Source organism: Halteromyces radiatus, assembly GCF_025201355.1.
Source record: "Halteromyces radiatus strain CBS 162.75 chromosome Unknown BX664scaffold_3, whole genome shotgun sequence".
Lineage (NCBI taxonomy): Eukaryota > Fungi > Mucoromycota > Mucoromycetes > Mucorales > Cunninghamellaceae > Halteromyces > Halteromyces radiatus.
In genome coordinates, this window is record NW_026251689.1 from 1,895,316 (window position 1) to 1,919,517 (window position 24,202).

Sequence of the window (24,202 nt, forward strand, 5' to 3'; positions counted from 1 at the left end):
ACTAAACATCTTCACCGTAAACCAATACAGAAGGGACTGATTGGAAAATGAAAGGTATTTATTTATTCGGATCATTTTTTAATTGGAGATGTGAAGTTAAAAAATGAATGATGGAAATCTAGTGATGATGGTATGATGGATGATAAAAGAGATATGGGATTATTTTCTTTTTCGGTTTTCACAGCATTTACCTAATTGATCATACTTATATGCATCCAATTTTTAATAATATAGAGTAGATAGTACCATATTCAAGGTGATGAGGAAATAAGAATAAACTTAACAACAAAAAAAAAACTATTATAATTCAGGGCTTCCAAATTGCCAAAGTCAAAAAGGCAACCATGTATAAGAAAGTAAATTGTAATATTTTCTTTCTCTCTATAATATATTTTGAGTTCTTTGATGATCTAATTCAATCTTATAAAAAAAAAAGAAGAAGATCGATTCAGGTAACAACCTTTTACGTCATTTCCGCTGAACAAACCAAAAAATCAATCAGGCTGGGTATGAATATTGTCTGGGGAGAACCAACCATACACATACAAAAAGTTTTTCTTTTCCTTGTTTCTTTTTTTTTTTTTTTTTTTTTTTTTTTTAATCTCGTTTTTTAGAATATCCTATTTAGTTTGACCTCACTTCAATAGCGTTTATACATATATATATTATTTTCCTTTTTATTAAATCAGCAACAAAAATATTATCAATTGTTTATAATTTGCCAAAATCATAACTTTATAAAACAACAACAACAACAACAACAACAACAGTAACAAACAGCAATTTACATTTTTAGATTCTTCACAACATCTGCCTCATGTCCGAAAACGAAGAGCGTTCTGATCCATCCAAAGACCAACATAACTCGTCCAATGTACTTCGCTATACAAAAGAAATTCTTTTATCACTACATGACAGTCCTTTAGTATGCAAACCAGACAATATGCCTCCTTTATCTTCATGGTTCGGGTAAACAGAACAAAATAAATAGAAAAAAAAAGTAATACCATTGTCTTTATGTAGACTCAAACGTTTAAGACCATATCAACTAACTTTTTATTCTTAAAATTGTGAATATAGTGAAGAAGCTGGATCTCCTGCCGTTTCCAAAAACATGTTGAATAGTAGCGTTGTATCGCGGTCTACAGGTATATATTATTATCATTATATTATTATTATCATTATTATTATTATTACTTGTAAGAAATGAATATAACAAAGTATCTAAACTTTTATATTTTCAATTTATTAGATAAAAGTATCATACTTGGTCCTCCAAAAACCAATTTTGCTTCTTCCTTATATGGAGGACTGAAACGTACAACGGATACTAATGGTAGCACGAATTCAACATCCTCAAAACTGTCATCTTCTCCTTCTCGTTCTCGACACGTAAAGCATATACAAACCTTCTTTTACTGCTCACGCATAACTCACTATTTCTGTTTTTATATATTCTTTACAATATAGTCGGAGGATTCTATACGTCAAAACAACAACGGTATGAATAATAGTAACAATAGCAACAATCGAATGTCTAGGGGTCCAGCATACGTAGGCGAAAAAGGATTCCATCACCACCACCATCATCATCATCATAACAATAACCATCACAACAGACAAGATAAATCCGGTTTAGAACGACGATCATCTAATTCTTTTGGCAATCAATCATTACACAACAAACGATATCATCATCAAGATCATCATGGAGAACGCTCAGTAATCAATTCCAGTAGTCGTAGAGACTGTAAGTTTTAAATTGATTATCTTTTCTATATGCATAAGCTGAATCAAAATTCATATATCATCTTTCCTTTTTATAGTTAACCGCGATCAACGCACTGGTCATCGAGCCAACCAATCGAATCACATGGATATGAATGAACGTGGTCAAGAACGGATCCCTGAATGGATGGATTATAGTCCTGATGCCAAAAAGCCAACTGTGGATGATAAAGTGAATGATCATGGAGAATTTGCAAACGATTTGGAAGCATGGAAATCAAGTATGAAGAAGAAGGAAGAATTATCAAATATTGCAGAAAAACCATCACAATCCGAGACTAGTCAAGGTATTTTTCCTTCTTTTTTTTTTAAAAAAAAAAAAAGATGTGAATAATATATATATATATGTATGCTAATCAAAAATGAACTTCATTTTTTTTTTTGTTATTATTATCTTTAATGACAGAATTGCCCCCATCTACTCCAGAACAAATCAACGATAAACAAGCAGATGATGTTATGGACAAAATATTGGGTTTGGGATCGATGGAATTGAGCTCAACCACTTCAGCTTTAGATAAACTTTCTTCTCCAATGTCATCTTTCTTCGATACATCCTCTTCGCCTTCAGCTGATGCGCCAACAAAACGTGGATCTCGATTTGCCAAATTCTTTGCTAAACGGGAAGAGACTGCTCAAGGATCATCATCAAGTCCTCTAGTATCTTCTACTTCCTCTTCTGGAATTACAACTGACACCCAACCTAAATCTATCAGTGTGAACGAATTGTTTCAGAAACCCGTTAGTGGTCCATCTCTACAATCCAATTTGAGACCAGAAACTAGTAGTAACGACAGCACGGATCCATCTCATCATCAAGAAAATACTACCAACGTTCGTATGCTCTCTGAAGAAGATGTCCTTCAATCTCTTGGTGCAAAGAAAACTACCATGTCAAATTCAGAACAATCTCCCCCCGGTGCCAATGCCATCGGATTCAACAAGGTGTTACAAATCCTGTCTCAACCAAAAGTAAGACGAAAAGAAAACAAAGAATTTTGCAGCTTATCATCCATTATTTTATTAAATGACTTTTTTTTTTTTATTACCTTTACATTCTTCTAGCCTACCGTGCCCTTGTCAAATTCTGATACAAAAAGCATTTCTTCGCCAAAGGCAACGAAGAATCAAGTTCAAGAAAATAAAATTGATTCTACTGGATTACCTATAGAGTTAGCTGGGACAACTGTCAATCACTCACCTAATGTCAGCAAGCAATCACCTTTGAAAAACGATATGCCAGGATCACCTTCAATATCAGGTGGACAATCAACTACTCCTGTCAAACCCAAGGTAGTCAGTAATCTTTTCGGTAGCAATCTTCCAACCTCAGTTTTACGACAAATGAGTGCACGATCTGAAGGGCGATCACCATCTCTATCATCTAATAAATCTGGTCACTCTGGACGGTTCAGTCATACGACAAGTGACTCACAAAATGGGTCACCTTTGATTGGAAATGCATCACCATCTTCTATGACAACTTCACAACAATATCATCAACAACAACAACAACAGCAACCTCAATCTCCATCCAATTATGGTTTCAATGGTTATGCAGTTCGCACAACAACTACAAATACACAAATAAACACTGGAACACAGCAACAGCGTGATATCAACAACGAAGGAACAACCAGGATAAATGAAATGATGATGATGAACTCTCAAGTACCTAGAAATCAAACGAACGGATATGATATGATGACACATCAACTGTATGGAAATGGCGACAATACAGGTATGCCACCTCTTCGACCTATGCCACCAAATCTTCCTCATCAAACTGCACCAAATATGAATGGGCCTATGACTCGAATGTTGAATCCTCATTTTGTGCAACAACAACAACAACAGCAGCAACAACAGCAATCACAGCAACAACCACTTGGATCAAATATAGACCAATCATTTATGCCTCCTCATCCACTACCTCCACCTATGATGGGTATTCCTGGTGGTCATCCTATGATGTCTCCTCATTTACCTATGCGTATGCAAGGTCAAACTGCAAATGTGGTACCACCTCCACCATTCATGCAACCACCTATGCCAGGAATGCCTCCCCCACCAATGGGTATGCCACAACAAATGTATCCAAACAAGAACCATGGTTGGACTCCTCAATGAATACAAAAAAAAAATGAAGAATCAAGTCCCTAGTTTAGATCTTATTTGTTATATTTAGCCTAGTTTGAAATTATCTTGTTTCTCCCCGTCTTGATCACCATCTATTTATTAAATTTGATAATAAAATTGGATGATTTTTTTTTAAAAAAAAAAGTTGTCATAGTTTATAAAAATATTGAAGTATGAATTTTATACAAGTAATAAACTGAATCTATAGTAATTTCTAAGATAATGGCGTAGGTAAAGGTTTGAATGCAACTGTACAGATCTTGGAACCAGTATGACCACCAAATGAGAAAGTTGGATACTTGACGTGGGAACTATATTGGAAAACTAAAAAAAAAAAAAAAAAAAAAAAAAAAAAAAAAAAAAAAAAAAAAAAAAAAAAGGTAATACAATTCAATCAGCTTTTTTTTATTGTTATGTAACATGATAAAAATATACTTACAATTTTTAAAATGATCTATCAATTCATCCATTGTCCAATTACAGCTGGTGATCAACAAAAAACCGTTATCTTTGTCCATCAAATGATACACAGAGCTGACATAAGCTTCCCTGGGACCATCAACACCGTTGGCTTTGGCAGATGTTTGATCAGGATGTAGAGATATAGCATCGAAAGTTCCTTTGTCTAACACCAATTGATATGATTCTTGTTTTTTCTTCTTGATTTCCCATGCTTCGTCTCCTTCATCATTCAAAAAATCCACTGTATGATAGTCAATAACTGTAGAACCAAGATCGTGTTCTTTGGCAACTGATGCTGCTAGTGTGATGGCTGAAGGTGAGTAATCGATCCCAGTTAGTTGTGTAAATCCTTCGTCAGCTAGAGCCAGTAACAAGTGACCATTACCACAACCTAGATCCAATACGTTTGTCTGTTTATTGTCAATATGATCCACTACCCAATCTACCATACGTTCCACACTGTCTTCTCCAAACCAAACTTCACCAATATCACCTATTTCTTTAAAGTTGGTGTTTTCACGATCATAAACTGTATCCCAACTAATAATAATAATAATAATAATAAAGTGAATAGAATAGTTATATAATAGTGATATTGCTTACTATGCTTTTGTGCCTAAAGCTGAAGCTTCAAAATCTTGAGGATCAGGTCTTTCCATATCAAATATAGAATATGAAGAAAAAAAAAAAACAGTGAGACAAAAAGAGAACCAAAAAAAACTGAATTTGAAATAACAAGAACTGCAAAAAAAAGGGTTGAATTTTTTTTTTCTTTTTTTCCACACATAGAAAGAATACACAGATAGTTATGAGTTATATGCTTAATCGGGGTAGTAAGAACCTGCGATGTTTCGGTTGTAAGTATCCAAAAAAAAAAAAAAAAAAAGATTTTAATTATCATATTTCTCATTTCTATTCTTTTTTTGTATATTCTCTTTTTAGTACATAACGCAAATCACCTTTTTTTTTTCCACCTGTAAACCATATTATTCAATTACGCAAATTATTTATTCTTATTAAAAACAAAAAAACACAGTAATAAGTATGGTACCTGATACATTCATTTTATATATATTTTAATCATATATTAAGTGTAAACCATGTGGAAGATATATAATAGAACTCAGCCTTTTCTATATATATAAATAAAATCAAAGACTCAATTTATTGGCTGAACATGAAATGTGGGACTCGATTTTACACAGTTTTATTTTTATTTTTATTTTTTTCTGGCAATTACCATACTTTTTTTCTTTTTCTCCTTTTTTTTTTTTTTTTTTTCCTTTCACTCTTAACGTTTTTCAACTGGTGATTTATTCTCCCTCTTTTTTTTTTTTTTTTTTTATTTATTCTCACTTACTTACTTCATGATAAAGGAATCCCCCACTATCACCATTAAAAAGGATCCTGAGGTTCTTCAAGAGGAACAAGAAGATCTTATTTTATCATATTTGAATACTGATTATGTTTCAACGGAAACTACAACAGACGACCCACCTTCACCTCCTTATTCTACTTCTTCAGCTTCAACAGATGCCGCGCCTTCTTCTACAGATATGGACTATACACCTGAACAAACTTCTTCTCTTTATTTACAGGATCCTTTTCTTCTTCATTTACAAACTGCACTCAATGAACAAGGTTTACCACTACCTTGGCCTTCTTCCACTGCCGCTCTTCCCACCGCCCCTTCTCCTTTTGGTGTACAAGATCCTTCCTGCCTAATGAATATTCACCCCTTATTTATTCCAACCACAAACACAACAACACCCCTGCAACCCCTATATCATCCTTCCTTTCTTCAGCCTCAACAAAACGATATAGATCAGTCAAAACAGCCTTTATCACCAAGATCTTCATGTTCATCTACTACTTCCGATACTGAACAATCCAAAAAGAAACGTGGGGGTAGAAAGAAACGAGAAGTATCTATCGTTCCTGCTCCAGTGAAACAGTTGACTCGAATTTTACCTGCTACCGCCAATACCAATAATTCAACAACAACCACTCCAGCAACTACACCTCCGGCAACCACTCCACCACCACCACAAGAAGATGGTCATCACGTGGTCAAATCAGAATCATCTGTCACAACCTCATTGGATCAAATACCTTCACCACCCCATCATACATATCAACGGGCCTCCATTTCATCCACCACTTCAAACAATAGTACTCAATCACCGTCCAATACTACAACTGAAAAGACACCAGCTGAAATTGCTTATGCAAAACGCCAAGAACGTTTAATCAAGAACCGTGCTGCTGCCTTACTATCCAGAAAAAGGAAAAGAGAGCATCTCACTACATTGGAAGAAGAACGACAACAATTGATGACCGAAAATGAAGGCTTAAAATCAAAAGTTTCTACTTTGGAACAACGTGTGGTATCTCTGGAACAGGAAAATATGGAACTGAAACGAAAATTATCTGGTCCTCCTACTATTTCTTTAAACAAACAACAACAACATCATCATCATCATCATTCTCTAGCTACACCTAAACATGCAAAAACAACTGGAATGGTATTTATGGTAAAGCCCCCCCCCCCAAAAAAAAAAAGTAGAAAAGACATGACACACTCATTTTTTTTTTTTTTTTTTTAGATCATACTATTCTCATTTGCTCTATTCACATTGCCTTCATCACATTCTTCGGACCAATTGACAGTGGGTGGAGGAGGAGGCGCGGGTAAACCACATATGCCCTTAATTGGATCAAGTCCTTCAAGGTAAAGGAAATAAAAGCCAAAATAGGAAGGCCGGAGTTCTGATACATTTTTTTTTTTATTTATTATTATTGTCTTCATTAGTGTTCCCGAAATCAGATTAGATACGGTTGATCATAGTACAACAACAGAATCTACTACCACAACAACTAACTCAACGATAGTAACCACTGATTTAATGTTGATGAATCATGTACAACCTGGACAATTACAATCTTGGATCAAAGAACAATTGACTTCACAAAAACAAGAACATCCAGTTCATCAAGAAACTGGACTTGTACAATGGCGGGATTCTTCTTCTTCTTCAGGTCATCTTTATTTATATGCTCAGGAACTATCACAAGTGAAACCAATACAAACTGATCCATTGACAGCCACCACCACTTTTGAACCAACTTTATCTATTCTTTGTCCTCTTAATACTTCCTCAGCTTGTGAACGACCATCGTATCTTCAAATTGATGTCAAGGTGCTGGGCTCACGGATTTTGGATGGCGAACTGAAACAGATGAACATAGAAACAACCACCGACAGACACAACAAGAATGATTCAATGATGTTCGATGTCAAGGGTATGGACAAGCAACAACTTTTCGATCATGATGACGAACGGAGATCACTTCGAAGGAAGAAAATGATGGATGATAAAAGGAAACGATTCTCTAGAGTAGTTTTAGATGATAGTATATAGTATTTTATTTTATTTTGTTTTTGTTTTTGTTTTGATAGTTTTTATTATTCTCTCCCCTCAAAGTGTTATTATATCATGAAATAAAAAAAAAAATAACGGGTTATTTTTTTTTTTTTTTTTTTTTTGATTGGAGCATGGGTTATGGGAGTGATTATCTCCTGGGTATAGGATTTTTTTTTTATGCAGAACAAATTTTCTAAAGGTTTCTTCTTTTTTTAGTCTGGGAATGTCTCAAAAAAGAACAAATCAATGCAGCTCTCTTTTCAAGTCACAATATAAAAAAAAAGTATAAAAAAGCATCCATCCTTTAATATAAAATGTACAATAACGAAATTGATTTTAAAGAAATTGAATTGAAAAATGCGTCGTGATACTCAAGAAAAAATTGGTAAGGAAGAAAGAAAAAAATATAGGTTGATTAATAAAAATTAAACTCACTCTTACTAAAAAAAAAAAAAAAAATGATTTAGCTCAAATGCATGAACAATTGGTTCATATAGCTCAAAGATGTTCACAAACTGCCCATTCTGATTATACGGCTGATGATATTCGTAAATTACAAAATAAGTTAAGTCATATCGATCAAAAGTATCAGGAAGGTATACTTCATGCCCAGTCGCAACAAAACATCTCGGAGGATCCATATGAAATTCCTGGAGAAGCACAAATCGCTAATGAATTGAACATCGTTCATGATGCTATCACTTCCATGCTACAGAACATAGAACAACAATGAATAGTAATGTGATGAAATTGTAAATAAAATATAAAAAAAAAAGCATATGATTCGTTTTTACCAAACATATCAATGGTTATGTTGCAAATGACTGAAACATCATTATCACCCCTTTCATTTCCAAAATTCAACCAATCATTCATCCCTCCATTTTTTTTTTATTTTAAAAAAAAATGTTTGTATTCATTGATGCCGAACAAAAAAAAAAAAAAAAAAAAAAATACAAATTCTACTAACTATTGTACTGGGGAAAGGCAGCAAAAGAAACGATGTGATTGAATAAAGAGAAATAATCATGAAGGACTATAATACTACTAAAGATGTGATGATGATAATAATGAGAGAGTATTTATTTATTTCTTGGCAGCAGGGGCAGGTTTGACGTAAGGAATAAAGGTACGACCATCCATGTAAGGCACCAAAGGAGGAGGAATTTCCAAACCATCTTCTCGTTGCCATGTTTCCAATAAACCACAAATAGCACGTTCAGTAGCACACAATGTAGAATTCAAGCAATGGACATATTTCTTTTCACGATCAGACATCTTCTTAACACCACAGCGAATTTCAAGATTACGAGATTGATAATCAGTACAGTTAGAGCAAGAAACCAATTCCTTGTATTCACCTTGATATGGGAACCAAGCTTCCAAATCATATTTTTTGGCAGCAGCGTTGTTGAGAGCACCAGATACAATAGACACAACACGATAAGAAAGACCCAACGATTTGAAAAATTCTTCAGAGACACCAATCATTTCATAAAACATATCCCAAGATTTTTCAGGATCTGTCAAAACAAATTGTTCAATCTTTTCAAATTGATGTACACGGAAAATACCCCAGGTATCTTTGCCATGAGCACCAGCTTCTTTTCGGAAACAAGTAGAGTAACCAGCATATTTGAGAGGGAGTTGTTCAGAAGGTTTTTCGAACCATTCATTAGCATGGAAAGCAGAGATAGGTTGTTCAGAAGTAGCAATCAAATACTTGTCATCACCTTCACCAGTCACCTTGTAAAGAGCTTCATCAAATTCTGACAATTGAGCAGTCTTGGCCATCATTTCCTTGCGCATAAAGAAAGGTGTCATTAGTTTCTTGTAACCACGTTTACCAAGGAACGCTAATCCATAGTTGATCATGGCCAAATTCAATTCAACACCAACACCCGTCAAAAAGAAACCACGATGTCCTGCCACATTGGCCCCACGTTCTTGATCATAACCATCCAATCGAGTCAATACTTCATGATGAGACAAGATATCCGTTCTCTTGACAGGTTCAACGTCATTATGATTGTAAGTCTTGATCACTTCATTGTTGTCCTAAAAAAAAAAAGGAATAATTAGATATATAATAATTATTATTATTTCAGACTATTCTTACTTACTTCATTCATAGAGGTAGGGACGGAAGCATGTACCATGTTACCCAAAGTAGAGAGTTTGGCTTTCCAAATAGCTTCTTCTTCTTTGGCTTGAACAAGTAAAGCGTCCTTTTCCTTTTGAAGTTCACCTTTCTTTTGAATGAGTTCAGAAGCATCTTCCTTAGCCTTATACTTCTTGCCGATATCCTTTTGTACTGCATTGATTTCCTTGTTTTTTTGGTCACTATTGAATTGTATCTTGACCCATTGTTTATAGATGGAAATGATCTCATCTACAATTTCAACAGAGGCACCACGTCGTCGTTGAGATTCCTTGACAGCTTCAGGATTGCCACCACGATCTTCTAATAATAAATTGATATCAAGCATAGTAAATATTATATATATATATATGTGTGTATATAAAATAAGGAAAAATAAAGAAAAAAAGAAAAAAAAGGGGAAGGAAGAGAAAAAAAAACAAAAAGGAAAAAAAAAAAAAAACTTTTATCAGCCGCTCCCAAGGTCACGAAGTTCATCCCCTTCTTACTGCGGAAATCGAATCAATTTGACTCATGTTGGTGATTATCACAAAATAAGAATAATCATCAAATTTTTATTGTAGATAAAAAAAAAAAGTACAAAAATAGTGTATATGTGTAGAATGTATGTATATATATATAAAAATAAAATAAAAATAAAAATCTATCTAAAATCGACGTTTAGCGGCTCTTCTAGCACTAGCAGCAGCTAATTGACGTTCTCGAAGTACACGATCTTTTTCCTTCTTTTCGTATAACTTTTGTTGATCTCTGAAATTTTCCATAAATCCTTTCGAATCCTTTTGTAATTCCTTGGCAGGTTTGATGAGTTGAGGGATATTCAAAGCACTACGAATTGAAGGATTCTTCAAAGCCAAGATTTGTCCAATAGAGAAAATATTTGATGTGATCCAATAAACAAATACACCCTATATATATATATATATATTAGCTCCCATTATTTATTCTATTCCTTTTTTTTTTTTTTAATACTTACGCTAGGCATCCAGGCAGTGAAAGGTACAGTCAATACAGTAATACCACGCATAAAATTCTTCATTCCTTTTGATTGAGGAGTAGCAGAACCAGCTTCAGTACCAGCTTCTAAAACAGCCAACATACCAGTAGCACTGATTACAGGTAAGATATAATAAGGATCAGGAAGTGCCAAGTTGGAGAACCAAGATAAACCACCTTCAGTCATACCAGGTACAGGAAGTTCAGCCATTGCACGAAGAGCCATAAAGAAAGAAATCATCACAGGCATTTGAATCAAAGGTAATCCCAAAGATTTCATAGGATGACATTGATTCTTCTTGAAAAGATCACTGATTTCATGAGAGTATTTCCCTGTAGCCACAGCATCCCCATCAGCTTGTGCAGTCTTGAGATTATTCATAATTCTAGTGACTTCAGGGTTGATATTCATCAAACGAGCATTGTTGCGTTGTAACTTGACAATCAAAGGTAAAAGAGCAGTACGAACAACCAATGTAGCTACTGCAATCGATCCCCACCATGGTAATCCCATCGTTACATGTACAGCTTCCAACATAGCTTCCAAACCACCCACTGGCGTAAAGTTACAAAGTCCCATACTCTTGAAATCTCCAATTTGAGCTGCTGCTCCTACAATGGCATCGGCTGTAGGTGTTTGTGATAAAGTATCCAGTACAGTGGTATCTTGTACGGCAGGAGGAGCAGTGTGGTTCATCGTCGTAAGATCTTGAGTCGTTGTGGTCGTTTTATCATCCTCGGATCCGCTGGTTGTATAATGACGCATGTTGTATTGATGTAAAAAGATAGATCCTGTTGATCGTTGGGTTGTCTTTAATAAAAGATTGGAGGTAGAAATAACCATAGATCGATTAGAAACAGGGAGGCCAGACTATAATAAAGTAAAGAAGAATAAATTTAGACTATTTTTTTTTTATTTATTCTTTTTCATGGGATAACAATAGAGTTCCTCTTTTTTTTTTTTTTTTCTTACCAAGCGTGAAGCATTTTTTAATGAGGGCAAGGTACTATTGAAAGGTAAGGAAAAAGCTTAAGTTAGTATATAAAAGCATATATATTGCAACTTTTTTTCGATATTGATGTTTTCAAACAGTTTAAACTCTATACTTACGCCTTCGTCACTAAACGTCCATAGGCACCAAGCATAGTCAAATATATATTAAGAGAAAAGAAAAATAAAAAGAAATAAAAAAAAAATCAACAATAAAAATTGTCCATAAATTCCCTTTTAAAAAAAAAGAAAAAGAGAGCATTTACACTCCGCATTGGCTCATTGACAGGCTTCAACCACCCCTTGAAAGAAAAAAGCCACAAAGAAAAAGATCACCACTCCTTTTTATGGAAATGTCAAAATCACATTCCGATTTTTTCTTTTTTCTTCTTTTTATTATAATAATGAACTTTTATAAACTACGTTTTTCATTCTTACAAACCGTCTCTAAAACAAAACGTATTCATATCGCACAATCAGTTCGCCATGCTCATGTAGTTGGTTTACCACCATCTTTATTTTTTACCCGTAGTGAACAAGGTATCTGAAGAAGAATATAGATTCTTCTTTGCTTAACTCACTTTCTGTTTCTGTGGTTCCTTTTTATCTATTAGACCGTATCCGTGATATTGCCAAACAAGCCAATCGATTCAAAATTGACTATGAACTCAAATATGCTGACAAGATTAGACAAAAGGCTAAAAGGTATATATAAACAAAAAAAAAAAAAAAAGGATACTACATTTAGGAATGAACTTTGAAGTTTTATCTGTATGATAGAAAGGGCATTTCAGTACAACAATTAAAACAACAAGCAAAACAAACGACGAAACAACATCAACAACCAATATCAATACCAAAGCAAACACCTTCAAGCACGTCCTCAGTATATACTTCAAATTCAACCACCTCAGTTCCTGTAAGAAAAGATAATTATATTAAAATAGTACTTTTTTCACTAAGAGTTGGTTTTTTTTTTTATGGAAAGAGACTGAATGATATTGTGAAACTAGATATATTTGGGAAAGTATCAAAAGAGAATATCATCAAACTATGGCACGAATATCACAAGGATAAGAAAAATACCATCAATGCAGTGATTCCATCATCTATTTATCAAACGATACATGAACGCAGACAACGCTATCCTATGTTTATTTTTCCATTACCGCGCGACAATGGCCTGGAATTTTATCTACTTCAATTTCATGATCGACAATGTTACTTCACTTCATTGGCAGAATACAAACTCAAGCAAGATCAAGCAAGACCGTTTCTATCGCTGACACATTATGATGAACTTGAAGATACCAAAGAAATTGTTTTGATGCATGGTCATATTCACCAACCCAAGATCGTTGATGTGCAAGACGCTCAATTCCTGGCTTTTTGTGTCCAACATTTTTATGGTGATCATCACAATAATCAACAGTTATTTAAATTAGTAAGGCAATTTCATGAACATCCGGATGATTTTGATTACCTTGCCTTGATCGCTGCCATGGAAAAACTGACCTATTAGATTAGTAGTTTTTATTTTATTACTTATTGTTTATTTTCTTCTCAATAAAGAAAAAAAAAAGAAATATCAGCACAAACAATATATTTCATTGATTAAGAAATCATCCCTTTTATTTTGTACGCATCTATCAAATTACTTTTTGATACTAATTATCTTAGTAAATCTTAAAGAAATAGTCATCCTAATTTTTTTATCTTAATATTTTTATTTTTCAAGCAATCATCCAGTTTGTTAGTCAAGTTTAACATTATACTTTCGATCATCATCAAGAGTGATCATATTGATGACATCCATTTCCATTTCTGAATTATATATTTGAAGATATTCTCTTTTTTTTTTAATATCTAACTGGAACTTATCCTGACTCTTATTTAATCATCATCGATATTATTATTTTAGTAATATCATCAAGCCTTTTACAAATCATCATCATGTTAAAAAAAAAAAAAAAAAAAAAAAAAAAAACCATCTCTACTTAACTATATTGCAGATCAATCATTTTGATTGGTCCAACCCCTTTTTTTGAAGTCAGACTAAGAACTTTTATTTTCTTACTTTACCAAATAATTGACCTTTTATTTTTACTACTTTACTTTTCTTTTTCATTTTATCTCTTTTCTTATACATGTGCTTGCGTAATCAAGTACCGGTGCTCACTATAAACCTTTTAAACAATCAAACATCCCATTTATTTTTTTTTTATTTTGCACCTAACAACCAAAAAAAAAAAAAAAAGAAATCCACTTAACACTAAACCAAAAAATTTCCCAATAACACATATCTTTTAACCATGGTAAAGTTTTACCCGATGATAAAATTAAAAAAAGCAAAAAGAGATGGTAACTGGGTGATTCGAACACCCGCCTCTTACGAGACCGCAACTTGAGTGCGGCGCCTTAGACCAACTCGGCCAAATTACCTAATACGAAACTCGAATTGATTTGTTCTATAAGAATCAAATCGACGGAATTTCAAAATAAAAAACTCATTTTTCTCAATAACTGTCTTTATAACTAGAAAAATGTATTAACAAAAAAGATAGATAAAAAAATAAACTATATTTTTTATTAAGAGGGTAAAAGTGAAAAATCATTTTCTGGCGAACTGGAGCAAATTTTAGTGATTTACATCAAAGAATGACAACATTGGATTGGTGGATAAATTGTCACTCCGTAACTTGAAAAATTAGGGAGGTTCCTTTTTTTTTTTTTTTTTTTTTTTTTTTTTTTTTTTTTTTTTTTTTTTACTGCTTTTACTACTTTCAGATTTTAATCCGCATTTTCTACTTTTACAATAATTTCCCAATTGAAAAATATATCATTATTTTGAATAGGTAAGAATAGTAGCTGTCAGTAAAGTAAAGATGGACTCATGTTTTTTTTTTTTTTTAAATAGAAAGTTAGATGTTTTGTTGTGTGACAATATGATATAGTGGGTGATTCTGATGATATATTTCAAAGATCTTTTATGAATGGAAATATACGACGTACTATAACAGTAGATTGACTGAAAATGACAGCAACGATATATTATATAATTTATCGACAGTATCAACAATAGGATGTTACAAATTTATTACTATAGTTGATCGTCTATTGTGGATACTATATTGGGAACATCATATTTTGGAATTAAGCTTGGAATTAGTCAAGAAACGATGTATATGAATTGAGCCACTGATGAATGCGAATAACCCTTGATATTATTGTTGGATATTATTGATTTTGAACAAGATGAATTGGGTATGTAAGAATAGTATGTTCATATAGACTGGTCGTTAATTGATTATTTTCTATTTTTAATTTTATCTTTCTAGTTTTAAAAAACGAATTAGATCAAAGATTGATATAGGAAATACAAGTATATGGATTTATAGATTTATAATAATAAACAATGAACCATTTTTTATATTATTTATTATTAATTGTTGTTATATCATCCATTTTTAAAAAGATCAAAAAAAAAGTATGCATAAAAAAAGGAAATTCATTGGATGATAAGTTTTTATAACAAAATGGTTTTCAATATTTATTTGATATTGTTATACAAAGTAAGTAAAAAAAAAAAAAAAAAAGGGTTAAAGAAGAAGATATCGAATTTATATGAGTTTCACCTAAGAATGCTCACAGTTTCATCTATTCGGGACGTCATATATAAAATGAGTAGCTTCTTCTTTTGGTTACACAGCTAGGTTTTTTTTATTTTTTTATTTGTGTGTGCCAGTATATATATATATATATATTTTTTCTAATCAATTTTTTTTTTCTACTTCCCTCCGCCTTATTCTTTTCTTTTCTTTTCCTTTTTTTTTTTTTTTTCTTCTTTTTCTTTATTTTTTTATTTTTGGTATAAATTTGTATTAAATCTCTTTCCTGATGACAACAGAAACTCATTTACATGAAGAACCATATGAAGATGATGCTTTTGCTGCAAGTTTATCACTTGAAGAAGAACTTTTAGGAAAAGGTTATGCCATGGCTGCTCCTTTGGGTTCATCACTTGCTGCTGAACTTCATTCTGCTACCAATCCTCCTTTGGAACCATTATCTCCTACACCAAGTAATAGTAAACTTGCTAGTTTAGCTATGGATCGTAGTCTTTCAAGTCCACTTCGACGTGCAAATGATTCTACTTCTCAGATGGACTTATTCAACAGCAACAACAACAACAATAATAATAATATATTTTTAGGTTCAACTAGTACTAACCGTATAACCAACAATACTATTCCAACGGAAAACGACGTACACAATGACAATACAGAAACTAACATTGACCAAAGCAACAATAGTACAAGTAGCAATAGTAGTACAAGTAGTAAACACAATGACAATACATTACAAAGTTCTGGTCATATCAATAATGGTGTATCAATGGATATTTATACTCAAGAAAATTTCTCTGATCAAACAAGTCCTGTTATGTCTCCTTTACAATGGTCTACCTTTGGTCGTAGTCGACGTAGTTCTTTCTCTTCTACTTGGTCATCTTTGGAACCTGAAGTGGATGATGATCCTTTTGAAGTATTGAAACGACAATTAGAAGAATTGAATTCTGTAGTATGGGAAACCAAAACTTTACATAAACGACTTAGTCATACCTTGGCATCAGCAGATGAACGATCTATATTATCATCTTCTTATTTACAACAACAACAACAACAACGAGATGGTGGAAAAAAGACATCATTGATGGATGGAGGAAAACCGTTGGAATTGATCATGACATCTGTAGCTACTTTGGTGGAAAGCAAATCACGCGATCGGGAACGTCAAACTAATTCTTTACGCAATTTGGAAAGTGCTCTTCGTAAGGAAGCTAATTGGATGCCTTTGGATGCTTTACGTGAATTAGAACATTTGGTAGGCCAGATGAAAGTGACTCTCTATGACAAGGCTTATCTTTATGAAAATCCTTTACCACTTTTACGACATTTGACAATGGAAACCTCTGGTATGACCGATACATTGGAAGAACTCAAAGAACTAATGTATGTGAACAAACGACAAGTGACTGAACTGAATCAACGCTTACGATCTATTGCCAAAACTGTCCATGAAGTACGAAAAGATATCCGACGAATAAACAAGTATTTGGAGGAAAAGGATGATGATGATGCGTTGGTACTCGAAAAAGGTGAAGTGCAAGAAAGAGTCAAGGAAATCATGTGGGGTCTGGACGATTTGGATGTCTCATCAAGTAGAAAAATCAAACAAATGCAACTCTTTTGGGAAGAACAAATTATCGCCTCGGTTGCCTCTTGAATTCACTCATTTATATAGTATATCCGTCTTTTTTTTTTTTTTTTTTTTTTGTTATCATTATTATTATTTACCTTTTATTTCTTTTTGACATTTATATACATTCTTGGATCGATTGATTCATACACTTATACACTTGATGATTTCTCTCTCTCTCTCTCTATATATATATATATAGTATTTATGCACATCTTTTTATAGTCTATAGTATTTCTTTTTATTTATAAACGATGTCTTTACCTATTGAAAATAAACAAAAACCTACATTATACAGTCTCTATTCAATGGTATTTATTTACAACTCCAAAAAAGGGTATGTAAAAGTTCCAGGATATCCGTTGTTATGCAGAAAAAAAAAAAAAATAGGCTCTGTTTCAGGCACACACGTCATATTTGATGAACGTATACATAGGATGATCTATATGTACTCTCTCTCTATATATATATATTTATGTTGAGCAAGCGAATGGTCAGTTTAATGATATCAAATGTCATCATTTTTTTTTTTTTTTTTTTTTTTTTTGCATTGACTCCTAACGATTTTATAAGGATGTAGCTGTATCCATTCATCATATCATTATCACATATTACCATCATCACTATATTATTTTATCATCACATATCATCAAACCGTCAAATCATGATTCATCAAATTTAGAGAGCTTTATATAGCCCATCGAAATTCCATACAAGCATGATTCACATCAATAGATAAAGGTAAGAGGAACGCTCTTTGGAATGTAATCTTGAAATACTGGTATTTAAATTGCGTCTTTTTCAAATAGTCGTCATATTTCCACAATACTTCTAATCAAGCAATCATCGCCGATCTCATGAGATGGATTTTTTTTTTTAAAAAAAAAAGAATAATAATAATAATAATAATGATTATCCCCAGAAAGGAGGTAGTTACACAGAAAATAAAAAAAGGGGGAACCAATAACATACCGCAAACTATAAGACAATGATGTTCAGTCTCAGACACATTGGGTAGCTCGTTCCTGAATGGTTAGAAGCAAAAGAATAATCACTAGTCATAGAATATGTGAAGGAAAAAAATAAAAAATAAAAAATAAAAAGGATAAAAGGGCCTATCTTCTTTTTTTTACTTAAATATATATATATATATATTACAATTTAACTTGACCACGTGTGAAAAGTAAATGAATCGTTACCAGCAAATATGTTTATTTACTTTTTTTCGTTTTTGTTCCATCTTGATAAACAACTTTTTATCATTCATGATTTTGTATCTTTGTTTCCTAACATGACGACAATCAAATGAATAAGAGATGAAAAAAGATGCTAATTATACAAATATGTAATTGAATACAAAAAAAAAAAAAAAAAGTAATAACAATATCTAAATCCTCCAAGTTTATTTTCCTTAACTATCATATAAACAGAAGAATAAAGAATAATAACAATAATAATAATGATAATAATAGTATAAGCAATAAAAATAAAAAAAAAAATCCTAATCTAATATATACTAACTAATATCCATCACACATTCCAGTTTGAGTAACAGGTAAGCAACCTTCTAAACCAATATATTGAATCGCATGACCTTGCTGTTGGCGCAACCTTCGGATGAGCTGTTCCGTTAAACAAGTCCAATGGGAAAAATCCACTGCTTTCAATCGAGGTAGATGCTTCATCATCAATTCCACTGTATGTTGAGAAACTTCATCTGTGTCATGTTGTATTGGTAAAGGTTCTTGATGATGTCGAACACTGTTGATGGTATAACTGCTGTTGTTATGGTTATATTGCCAAATAGGCTGACTAAGATGACGAGACCTGTGAACGCGTTGTTGTTGTTGTTGTTGTTGAGGAGTTGATTCTGAGGTTGGTTCCGTTGGGTTCACATTGTACTGTCGAAGCATATCAAGAAGAGAATCCAAAGCATTTGGTTTGGTATATGTAGAAGTAGATCGTGATAACTGCCGTTGTTGAAGAAGAGAAGCAGAAAGAGAGCTTGAAAATGGTTTTGGTCCTGATGATGATGATGATATTGATGGTGACGATGATAAGGATAATGTTGAGGATACTGATGATATTGATGATACTGATGATGCTGATGACGATGAAGAAGATGATCGACTATGTGTATTGATTTTCTTTGTTCTGTAATTGCTAGAGGAAGATGTAGAAGAAAATGGCATAACCCATGGTTCTTGCTGTTGTTCATCTCGTATACGTTGTTGTAATTGGCAGACTAATTGCGATTTGTTTCTACCTACATAAAGTTGTTCCAGGCGAGGACAATGTTGAACTAATACCTTGATATCAGAGTGCAGAATTGAGCATATCCTAGTAGCATCCACACCTAATAATCGAGGACCACATAATATTGCTAGATCTTGTAAAATACGACCAGATACCCTAATACAATCCTTCATATTGATATATTGTAGAGATTGTCGAGATGCTGCCACCAATGAACGTACACCAGTTTGAGTGATTCGATGACAACCTACCAGTTGAAGAGTTTCCAAAGAATCACATCGCATAGACAAAGAAATCAAAGTAGCATCAGTCAGGTGAGGGCAAAAAGATAATATCAGTTGATTAAGAGAAGTTGCACACTGTGATCGAGCCAGATGTTGAAATCCAGTTGAAGTAATATGTTGAGCATAAGAAAGGTCCAAAGAGATCAGATTGGGGCAATGCTTGGTGATAAAAAGCAGGAGGTCATCAGTCAGATGATCAGATAGGGATGTCAAGCGTAATGAATGAATAGCATGGCCATATTTTGGGGTTCGAAGAGAAAGAATCACCATAGGAAGAGTGGTACCAGAAGAAACATGTCGATGATGACCCTTCTTGAAACCATCACGACAACTTAAATTTGTTATTGAAGGTTTACGTCGATATCGAGCAGAAAGAGTTGATTCACGAGTTGAATAGCTATTGATAACATCGGATAATGATGGCGGAAGGATCGGGTCTTTCCATAATATTGGGGTCACAAGACGATGCCACCTTTGACATACCATAGTACAATGAAATAAATCTTTTTTAGTTGAATTTGTGAATACAAGTTGTAGAACTTCATTGGGTAAATGCTGTTGTGAATGGTTTGTGAGTGATGAGATTGAATAAGATCGTGTTGAAGATGGTGATAATGATGACCTTCTTCCAGATTGAGTTGTATTCAGAGATCTTCGTTGTCGGGGTACCGGAGATCGAGCAACATAAAGTACAGCGTCAAAAGCAGCTTTGATACGAATATAAATACGAACAAAATAATCTGTCCATACTACTAAAAAAGATATGATTGAATAAAGAGGTGAATTGTCCAGTGAAGAGGTCATTTTGAGTATAAAAAAAAAAAAAAAAAAGTGAGAAAAAGAGGAAAGAAAAGGAAAACAAACAACTGGGCTTCAATTGACCTATTTTATGTACTTTTTTTTTTTTTTTTTCCATCTTTACCAGTTTTGGCATCGATTCTTGTCAAACAACAATCAAAATCAATTTTCTCTCACTTATCAAATAAAAAGTTAAGTAAGATATGACATGATTATAGGTATCAAAGATTTGATTATTATATTTAATCTATTTTTTTTTTCTTTTCCTTTTTTTTTTTTAACTGGTTAGATGAGGATGGCTTCTTTTTTTATTATTATTATTTATCATATGAGTTTTGTTCTACCATGATCCATCAAAAGAATGAACACAAGGTAATTAGTCTCAATAGGTTTGGTGGGTACAAAAAAATGATAGGATTTTGTTCAACACATACAAAATATAAGAAAGCGGAGCCAAATATCAATCAAAGCTTCTTTTTTTTTTTTTCCACTTCCTAACCAACCCAGGCATTTTTGTCTCTCTTTCTTTCTTTTTCTTTATATATATATATATATGTATATCTTTGGAAATGAGTTTACCAAGTACAATAGCACAACATCTTATTGATATAGATAATCAAGAATATGTAACTTCCATGTTAAAAGATCAAGAAGAATGGTAATTATATATATATATATATATATACATTAATGGAAATACAAATTATTATTATCTTTTTTCTTCTTGTTAGTTTTGATATATACCAAACAAGTCAACGGAACCTTGAAGCTTTCAATAACTTTAGTAAATCTCGTTATCAACAAGTACATGGTCATTTCGAATCTCATACAAAGTTATTACGGGAAGTTAAGTCAGATCTTGATAATGTCTTTATGAAACTAAGGTAAAAAAAAAAAAAAAGGCTCATATCCTGTGCGTCATTTGCATAATTGATACTTTTTTATTATGATTATTATTTATAGAAAGATCAAAAATCAATTAGAATTGAAATATCCTGATGAAATGAAACTGGCATTGGAAAAGTATCCTCCTTTAGTGATAGAAGATGATTAATTAGTTTTATACCTTTAGTTAGTGTACATATTAAATAAAAATAATAAAAAAAAAAAAAAACTGGCATTCATATATATATATATATATATATATATATATATATATATATATGTATTACATTTGTTACCATTTTTTTTTTTTTTTTTTTTTGTTTTGTTTTGTTTTGTCTTTTAACAATCTACAGCATCTTTGTTTATGTCTTCTTGGGGATAAGGTTAACAAAAATATAGTACCATTACTAGTATAATCATCATCATCACTTTATTCAAAGACAGAATATCAGCCCTTTCCTTAATGCAGATGGATGACAAATCTGTCAAGAATAATCCCATAGCTTTGGTAAATGTTTGAAACTAAATACGCCAAAGTTTCAAACTTCCTAATTAATGCGATGCAAAACTTCAGCATTGTCTCCTATTACTTGCATCAAACGTATACACATCCTTTTCAAATAAGCCTAAACTGATGATCAGCACTGCAAACTATGTCTACCATATACGTATAACGTTAGATATGATATTTAAACTGTCTTTTTCCTTGTAGCATCGTTTTTCCCTATGTCATTTGTGCAGTGTTTCTCTCCTAGTCATATTACCATCTAACTTTTTCAAGTTCAGTAAATGTTTAATTTCATCGCATACGCATCGGCATGGATTAATGATCAACTTTATCTAACAACATCTCTTCACTACTTCTAAAAAGAAATATTCATTTGTCTCTCCACCCTCCTATATTAGGAAAAATCCACAAGTATAGTCTCTATCTACCAATCATATATGTTTGCTTTTTAACTCTATAGAATTGATAATAAGTGATAAACGATAGTAAATGGCAAAGAGAAAAAAAAAAGATGAGTTTATTGAGGAAGAATATAAATAAATAATGTACTATATATAAAAACAAAACCAATAGTTTCCATAGAGTAGTCATCATAGTAGGAGCCAAATAGAAAAAAAAAAAACAAGGATTACCAAAACCGAAGAAGATCATAAAGTAGATATTTATATTGATTTTCTGTACCTGATACAAGCCCTCCATTCTGTTGTCCTATCGCATATCTATCCAGCTGATTCAAGCGCATGTCCAATTGATCCAATCTTTTTTCATCAAGCTGTATTTGTTGTAATCTATCGACCTCCTCTGGTTGCGCATCCATCCAATGGGTACTTGTGTATAGGAGTAAGAAGACAGGCTAGAAGAGAAAAAGAAGAAAGAAATCAATCAAAAACCAAATCATGTAGATATAAGAAATAAATGGGTGACTTACCAAGAAGAAGAAAAAAAAAACAGTGACCAAGACCAATAGCGACAAAATAGAATACTATCGACTCATTTTCTTTTTCACTATAGAACTGAAAAATCTTCATTAACCAGAAGGATTAAAAAAAAAAAAAAGAGATTAGTAACCGAACTTTGTTAATATATTATTTTTTCGTTTTCTTTTGACATCCCTTACCTTTTTCTTTGCACCACTAGTGATATTGAATATTCAGCATAAAAATATACGACCATTCAATAAGTGAAGGAAACGATGTAAAAAGTTGAAAAAGAGAGAAGGAAAAAAAAAAAAGATAAAAGTAAAAGGAAGGTTACAAAAAATCCGTAAGTAAGCTGACTTTGAAATCACATTTTTTTTACCTTTCACTTCCCCACTTTGCGATTTTTATAGCTTTTTCCTTGCCAATTCAATCATCATTAACACTACATTCAAAAAAAACATTGATTATCATCAAAAATTAACAATATCACATTTTTGACATGATAAAAAGTAAAAAATCAATGATGAGAGTGGGATTCGAACCCACGCCTCCGATAGAGATCACGGCCTTAACGTGACGCCTTAGACCAACTCGGCCATCTCACCATAACTAAATTTTTTTTTCAAAAATATATTATATTCCTAAACGTCGGAATTTGAATGTAACTACATTTTTGGAAGATTGTACGACTTTGTCACCATCTACCGGATCTGAACCTCGTATATCTGGAAGAAAAAACACCTGTGATCTGGATCATAGTTTAAATTTTTACCCGATGGTTTTTTTTTTTTATTTGGTTAAAGGAATTCTATAACTATACTTGTATATTATACTACAAAAGATAATAAATCTATTTTAAATAACTATTTATATACATATAAACCTATAGAAGAAATAAATAAAAAAAAGTCAGAGAGAGAATACATGGAATGAGTTAAAAATTTTGTTTTAGGTACCTATAACGTAGAGACTTTGTAATAAATCTAATTGTCGAGTATGTTTTTCATTAAGTGGATGACATTGAAACCATAGTGAATGAGCATTCATGTAGTCGTTTCTAGTAATGTATTCTTTTTTTTTTTTTAATTTGAGTTAGATCCTACTAGATGATATATATATATGAATAAGTCCATTGGTTTTTTTTTTTATGAGAATCATTGTGTCATTGTATTTACTTTCCTTTTTTTATTATTTATTTACTAAATATCCAAGGTAGTATGCATAATGATTTGTTTGAGAAAGAAGTATTAATGGTTATGTGAAAGAAAAAGAAAGAAATAAAAAAAAAAAATATCATGAGCTCCATATACCCAGCATTTGGGTCAAGTAG

The 24,202-nt window shown here is 32.4% G+C and overlaps 11 protein-coding genes and 2 non-coding genes across 13 annotated transcripts; 6 read left to right on the forward strand and 7 right to left on the reverse strand.

Annotated features, from left to right (window-relative positions):
- Positions 1–745: 745 nt before the first annotated feature.
- On the forward strand, positions 746–4,071 carry BX664DRAFT_329106 (uncharacterized protein). Its single transcript, XM_051544723.1, has 7 exons — positions 746–969; positions 1,081–1,148; positions 1,253–1,392; positions 1,471–1,750; positions 1,827–2,075; positions 2,195–2,760; positions 2,854–4,071. Exons 1-7 carry the CDS (start codon positions 818–820, stop codon positions 3,916–3,918), a joined length of 2,520 nt encoding a protein of 839 aa, XP_051401634.1. The 5' UTR covers positions 746–817; the 3' UTR covers positions 3,919–4,071.
- On the reverse strand, positions 4,048–5,081 carry BX664DRAFT_357653 (S-adenosyl-L-methionine-dependent methyltransferase). Its single transcript, XM_051547976.1, has 3 exons — positions 4,993–5,081; positions 4,367–4,929; positions 4,048–4,251 (listed from the first exon to the last, which is right to left on the reverse strand). The coding sequence occupies exons 1-3, from the start codon at positions 5,046–5,048 to the stop codon at positions 4,142–4,144; spliced, it is 729 nt and encodes a 242-aa protein (XP_051401635.1). The 5' UTR covers positions 5,049–5,081; the 3' UTR covers positions 4,048–4,141.
- A 637-nt stretch (positions 5,082–5,718) lies between these two features.
- Positions 5,719–7,914, forward strand: BX664DRAFT_329111 (uncharacterized protein). The gene is made up of 3 exons (XM_051544724.1): positions 5,719–6,923; positions 6,996–7,120; positions 7,202–7,914. The coding sequence occupies exons 1-3, from the start codon at positions 5,757–5,759 to the stop codon at positions 7,809–7,811; spliced, it is 1,902 nt and encodes a 633-aa protein (XP_051401636.1). The 5' UTR covers positions 5,719–5,756; the 3' UTR covers positions 7,812–7,914.
- Positions 7,915–7,957: 43 nt separating this feature from the next.
- Positions 7,958–8,720, forward strand: BX664DRAFT_277988 (uncharacterized protein). The gene is made up of 2 exons (XM_051541385.1): positions 7,958–8,199; positions 8,282–8,720. Exons 1-2 carry the CDS (start codon positions 8,172–8,174, stop codon positions 8,545–8,547), a joined length of 294 nt encoding a protein of 97 aa, XP_051401637.1. The 5' UTR covers positions 7,958–8,171; the 3' UTR covers positions 8,548–8,720.
- A 29-nt stretch (positions 8,721–8,749) lies between these two features.
- BX664DRAFT_294773 (seryl-tRNA synthetase) lies at positions 8,750–10,346 on the reverse strand. The gene is made up of 2 exons (XM_051542117.1): positions 9,938–10,346; positions 8,750–9,872 (listed from the first exon to the last, which is right to left on the reverse strand). The coding sequence occupies exons 1-2, from the start codon at positions 10,301–10,303 to the stop codon at positions 8,901–8,903; spliced, it is 1,338 nt and encodes a 445-aa protein (XP_051401638.1). The 5' UTR covers positions 10,304–10,346; the 3' UTR covers positions 8,750–8,900.
- A 276-nt stretch (positions 10,347–10,622) lies between these two features.
- BX664DRAFT_364824 (60Kd inner membrane protein-domain-containing protein) lies at positions 10,623–11,737 on the reverse strand (the record flags this gene model as incomplete). Its single annotated transcript, XM_051548435.1, has 2 exons — positions 10,623–10,883; positions 10,952–11,737. The coding sequence occupies 2 exons, from the start codon at positions 11,735–11,737 to the stop codon at positions 10,623–10,625; spliced, it is 1,047 nt and encodes a 348-aa protein (XP_051401639.1).
- Positions 11,738–12,366: 629 nt separating this feature from the next.
- Positions 12,367–13,484, forward strand: BX664DRAFT_384658 (ATP11 protein-domain-containing protein; the record flags this gene model as incomplete). Its single annotated transcript, XM_051549195.1, has 4 exons — positions 12,367–12,502; positions 12,577–12,667; positions 12,743–12,881; positions 12,951–13,484. The coding sequence occupies 4 exons, from the start codon at positions 12,367–12,369 to the stop codon at positions 13,482–13,484; spliced, it is 900 nt and encodes a 299-aa protein (XP_051401640.1).
- Positions 13,485–14,321: 837 nt separating this feature from the next.
- On the reverse strand, positions 14,322–14,404 carry BX664DRAFT_t59. Its single transcript has one exon. It is a non-coding gene; the product is annotated as a tRNA-Leu (tRNA).
- Positions 14,405–15,789: 1,385 nt separating this feature from the next.
- On the forward strand, positions 15,790–17,276 carry BX664DRAFT_329119 (uncharacterized protein). The gene has a single exon (XM_051544725.1). The coding sequence runs from the start codon at positions 15,860–15,862 to the stop codon at positions 17,246–17,248; it is 1,389 nt and encodes a 462-aa protein (XP_051401641.1). The 5' UTR covers positions 15,790–15,859; the 3' UTR covers positions 17,249–17,276.
- A 1,336-nt stretch (positions 17,277–18,612) lies between these two features.
- Positions 18,613–20,585, reverse strand: BX664DRAFT_329120 (uncharacterized protein). Its single transcript, XM_051544726.1, has one exon. It carries the CDS (start codon positions 20,563–20,565, stop codon positions 18,742–18,744), a length of 1,824 nt encoding a protein of 607 aa, XP_051401642.1. The 5' UTR covers positions 20,566–20,585; the 3' UTR covers positions 18,613–18,741.
- A 454-nt stretch (positions 20,586–21,039) lies between these two features.
- BX664DRAFT_329121 (uncharacterized protein) lies at positions 21,040–21,667 on the forward strand. The gene is made up of 3 exons (XM_051544727.1): positions 21,040–21,217; positions 21,291–21,443; positions 21,523–21,667. The coding sequence occupies exons 1-3, from the start codon at positions 21,129–21,131 to the stop codon at positions 21,611–21,613; spliced, it is 333 nt and encodes a 110-aa protein (XP_051401643.1). The 5' UTR covers positions 21,040–21,128; the 3' UTR covers positions 21,614–21,667.
- Positions 21,668–22,442: 775 nt separating this feature from the next.
- Positions 22,443–24,125, reverse strand: BX664DRAFT_384662 (uncharacterized protein; the record flags this gene model as incomplete). The annotated part of the gene is made up of 7 exons (XM_051549196.1): positions 24,052–24,125; positions 23,829–23,974; positions 23,542–23,597; positions 23,252–23,289; positions 23,070–23,085; positions 22,634–22,805; positions 22,443–22,500 (listed from the first exon to the last, which is right to left on the reverse strand). Coding segments are annotated over exons 2-7 (429 nt in total), but the record flags the coding sequence as incomplete, so codon positions are not given.
- On the reverse strand, positions 23,394–23,477 carry BX664DRAFT_t58. Its single transcript has one exon. It is a non-coding gene; the product is annotated as a tRNA-Leu (tRNA).
- Positions 24,126–24,202: the final 77 nt, after the last annotated feature.

Coding starts and splice junctions, on each gene's coding strand:
- BX664DRAFT_329119 (XM_051544725.1), top strand. CDS start 15,860: ATGACAACAGAAACTCATTTACATGAAGAACCATATGAAGATGATGCT.
- BX664DRAFT_329111 (XM_051544724.1), top strand. CDS start 5,757: ATGATAAAGGAATCCCCCACTATCACCATTAAAAAGGATCCTGAGGTT. Junction 6,924..6,995: donor CAACTGGAATGGTATTTATG/GTAAAGCCCCCC, acceptor TTTTTTTTTTAG/ATCATACTATTCTCATTTGC. Junction 7,121..7,201: donor ATTGGATCAAGTCCTTCAAG/GTAAAGGAAATA, acceptor TGTCTTCATTAG/TGTTCCCGAAATCAGATTAG.
- BX664DRAFT_329120 (XM_051544726.1), bottom strand. CDS start 20,565: ATGACCTCTTCACTGGACAATTCACCTCTTTATTCAATCATATCTTTT.
- BX664DRAFT_357653 (XM_051547976.1), bottom strand. CDS start 5,048: ATGGAAAGACCTGATCCTCAAGATTTTGAAGCTTCAGCTTTAGGCACA. Junction 4,930..4,992: donor GCTTTAGGCACAAAAGCATA/GTAAGCAATATC, acceptor TATTATTATTAG/TTGGGATACAGTTTATGATC. Junction 4,252..4,366: donor GATAGATCATTTTAAAAATT/GTAAGTATATTT, acceptor TTTTTTTTTTAG/TTTTCCAATATAGTTCCCAC.
- BX664DRAFT_329106 (XM_051544723.1), top strand. CDS start 818: ATGTCCGAAAACGAAGAGCGTTCTGATCCATCCAAAGACCAACATAAC. Junction 1,393..1,470: donor CTCCTTCTCGTTCTCGACAC/GTAAAGCATATA, acceptor TTTACAATATAG/TCGGAGGATTCTATACGTCA. Junction 2,761..2,853: donor AAATCCTGTCTCAACCAAAA/GTAAGACGAAAA, acceptor ACATTCTTCTAG/CCTACCGTGCCCTTGTCAAA.
- BX664DRAFT_277988 (XM_051541385.1), top strand. CDS start 8,172: ATGCGTCGTGATACTCAAGAAAAAATTG. Junction 8,200..8,281: donor TGATACTCAAGAAAAAATTG/GTAAGGAAGAAA, acceptor AAAATGATTTAG/CTCAAATGCATGAACAATTG.
- BX664DRAFT_294773 (XM_051542117.1), bottom strand. CDS start 10,303: ATGCTTGATATCAATTTATTATTAGAAGATCGTGGTGGCAATCCTGAA. Junction 9,873..9,937: donor TCCCTACCTCTATGAATGAA/GTAAGTAAGAAT, acceptor TTTTTTTTTTAG/GACAACAATGAAGTGATCAA.
- BX664DRAFT_329121 (XM_051544727.1), top strand. CDS start 21,129: ATGAGTTTACCAAGTACAATAGCACAACATCTTATTGATATAGATAAT. Junction 21,218..21,290: donor TTAAAAGATCAAGAAGAATG/GTAATTATATAT, acceptor TCTTCTTGTTAG/TTTTGATATATACCAAACAA. Junction 21,444..21,522: donor AATGTCTTTATGAAACTAAG/GTAAAAAAAAAA, acceptor TATTATTTATAG/AAAGATCAAAAATCAATTAG.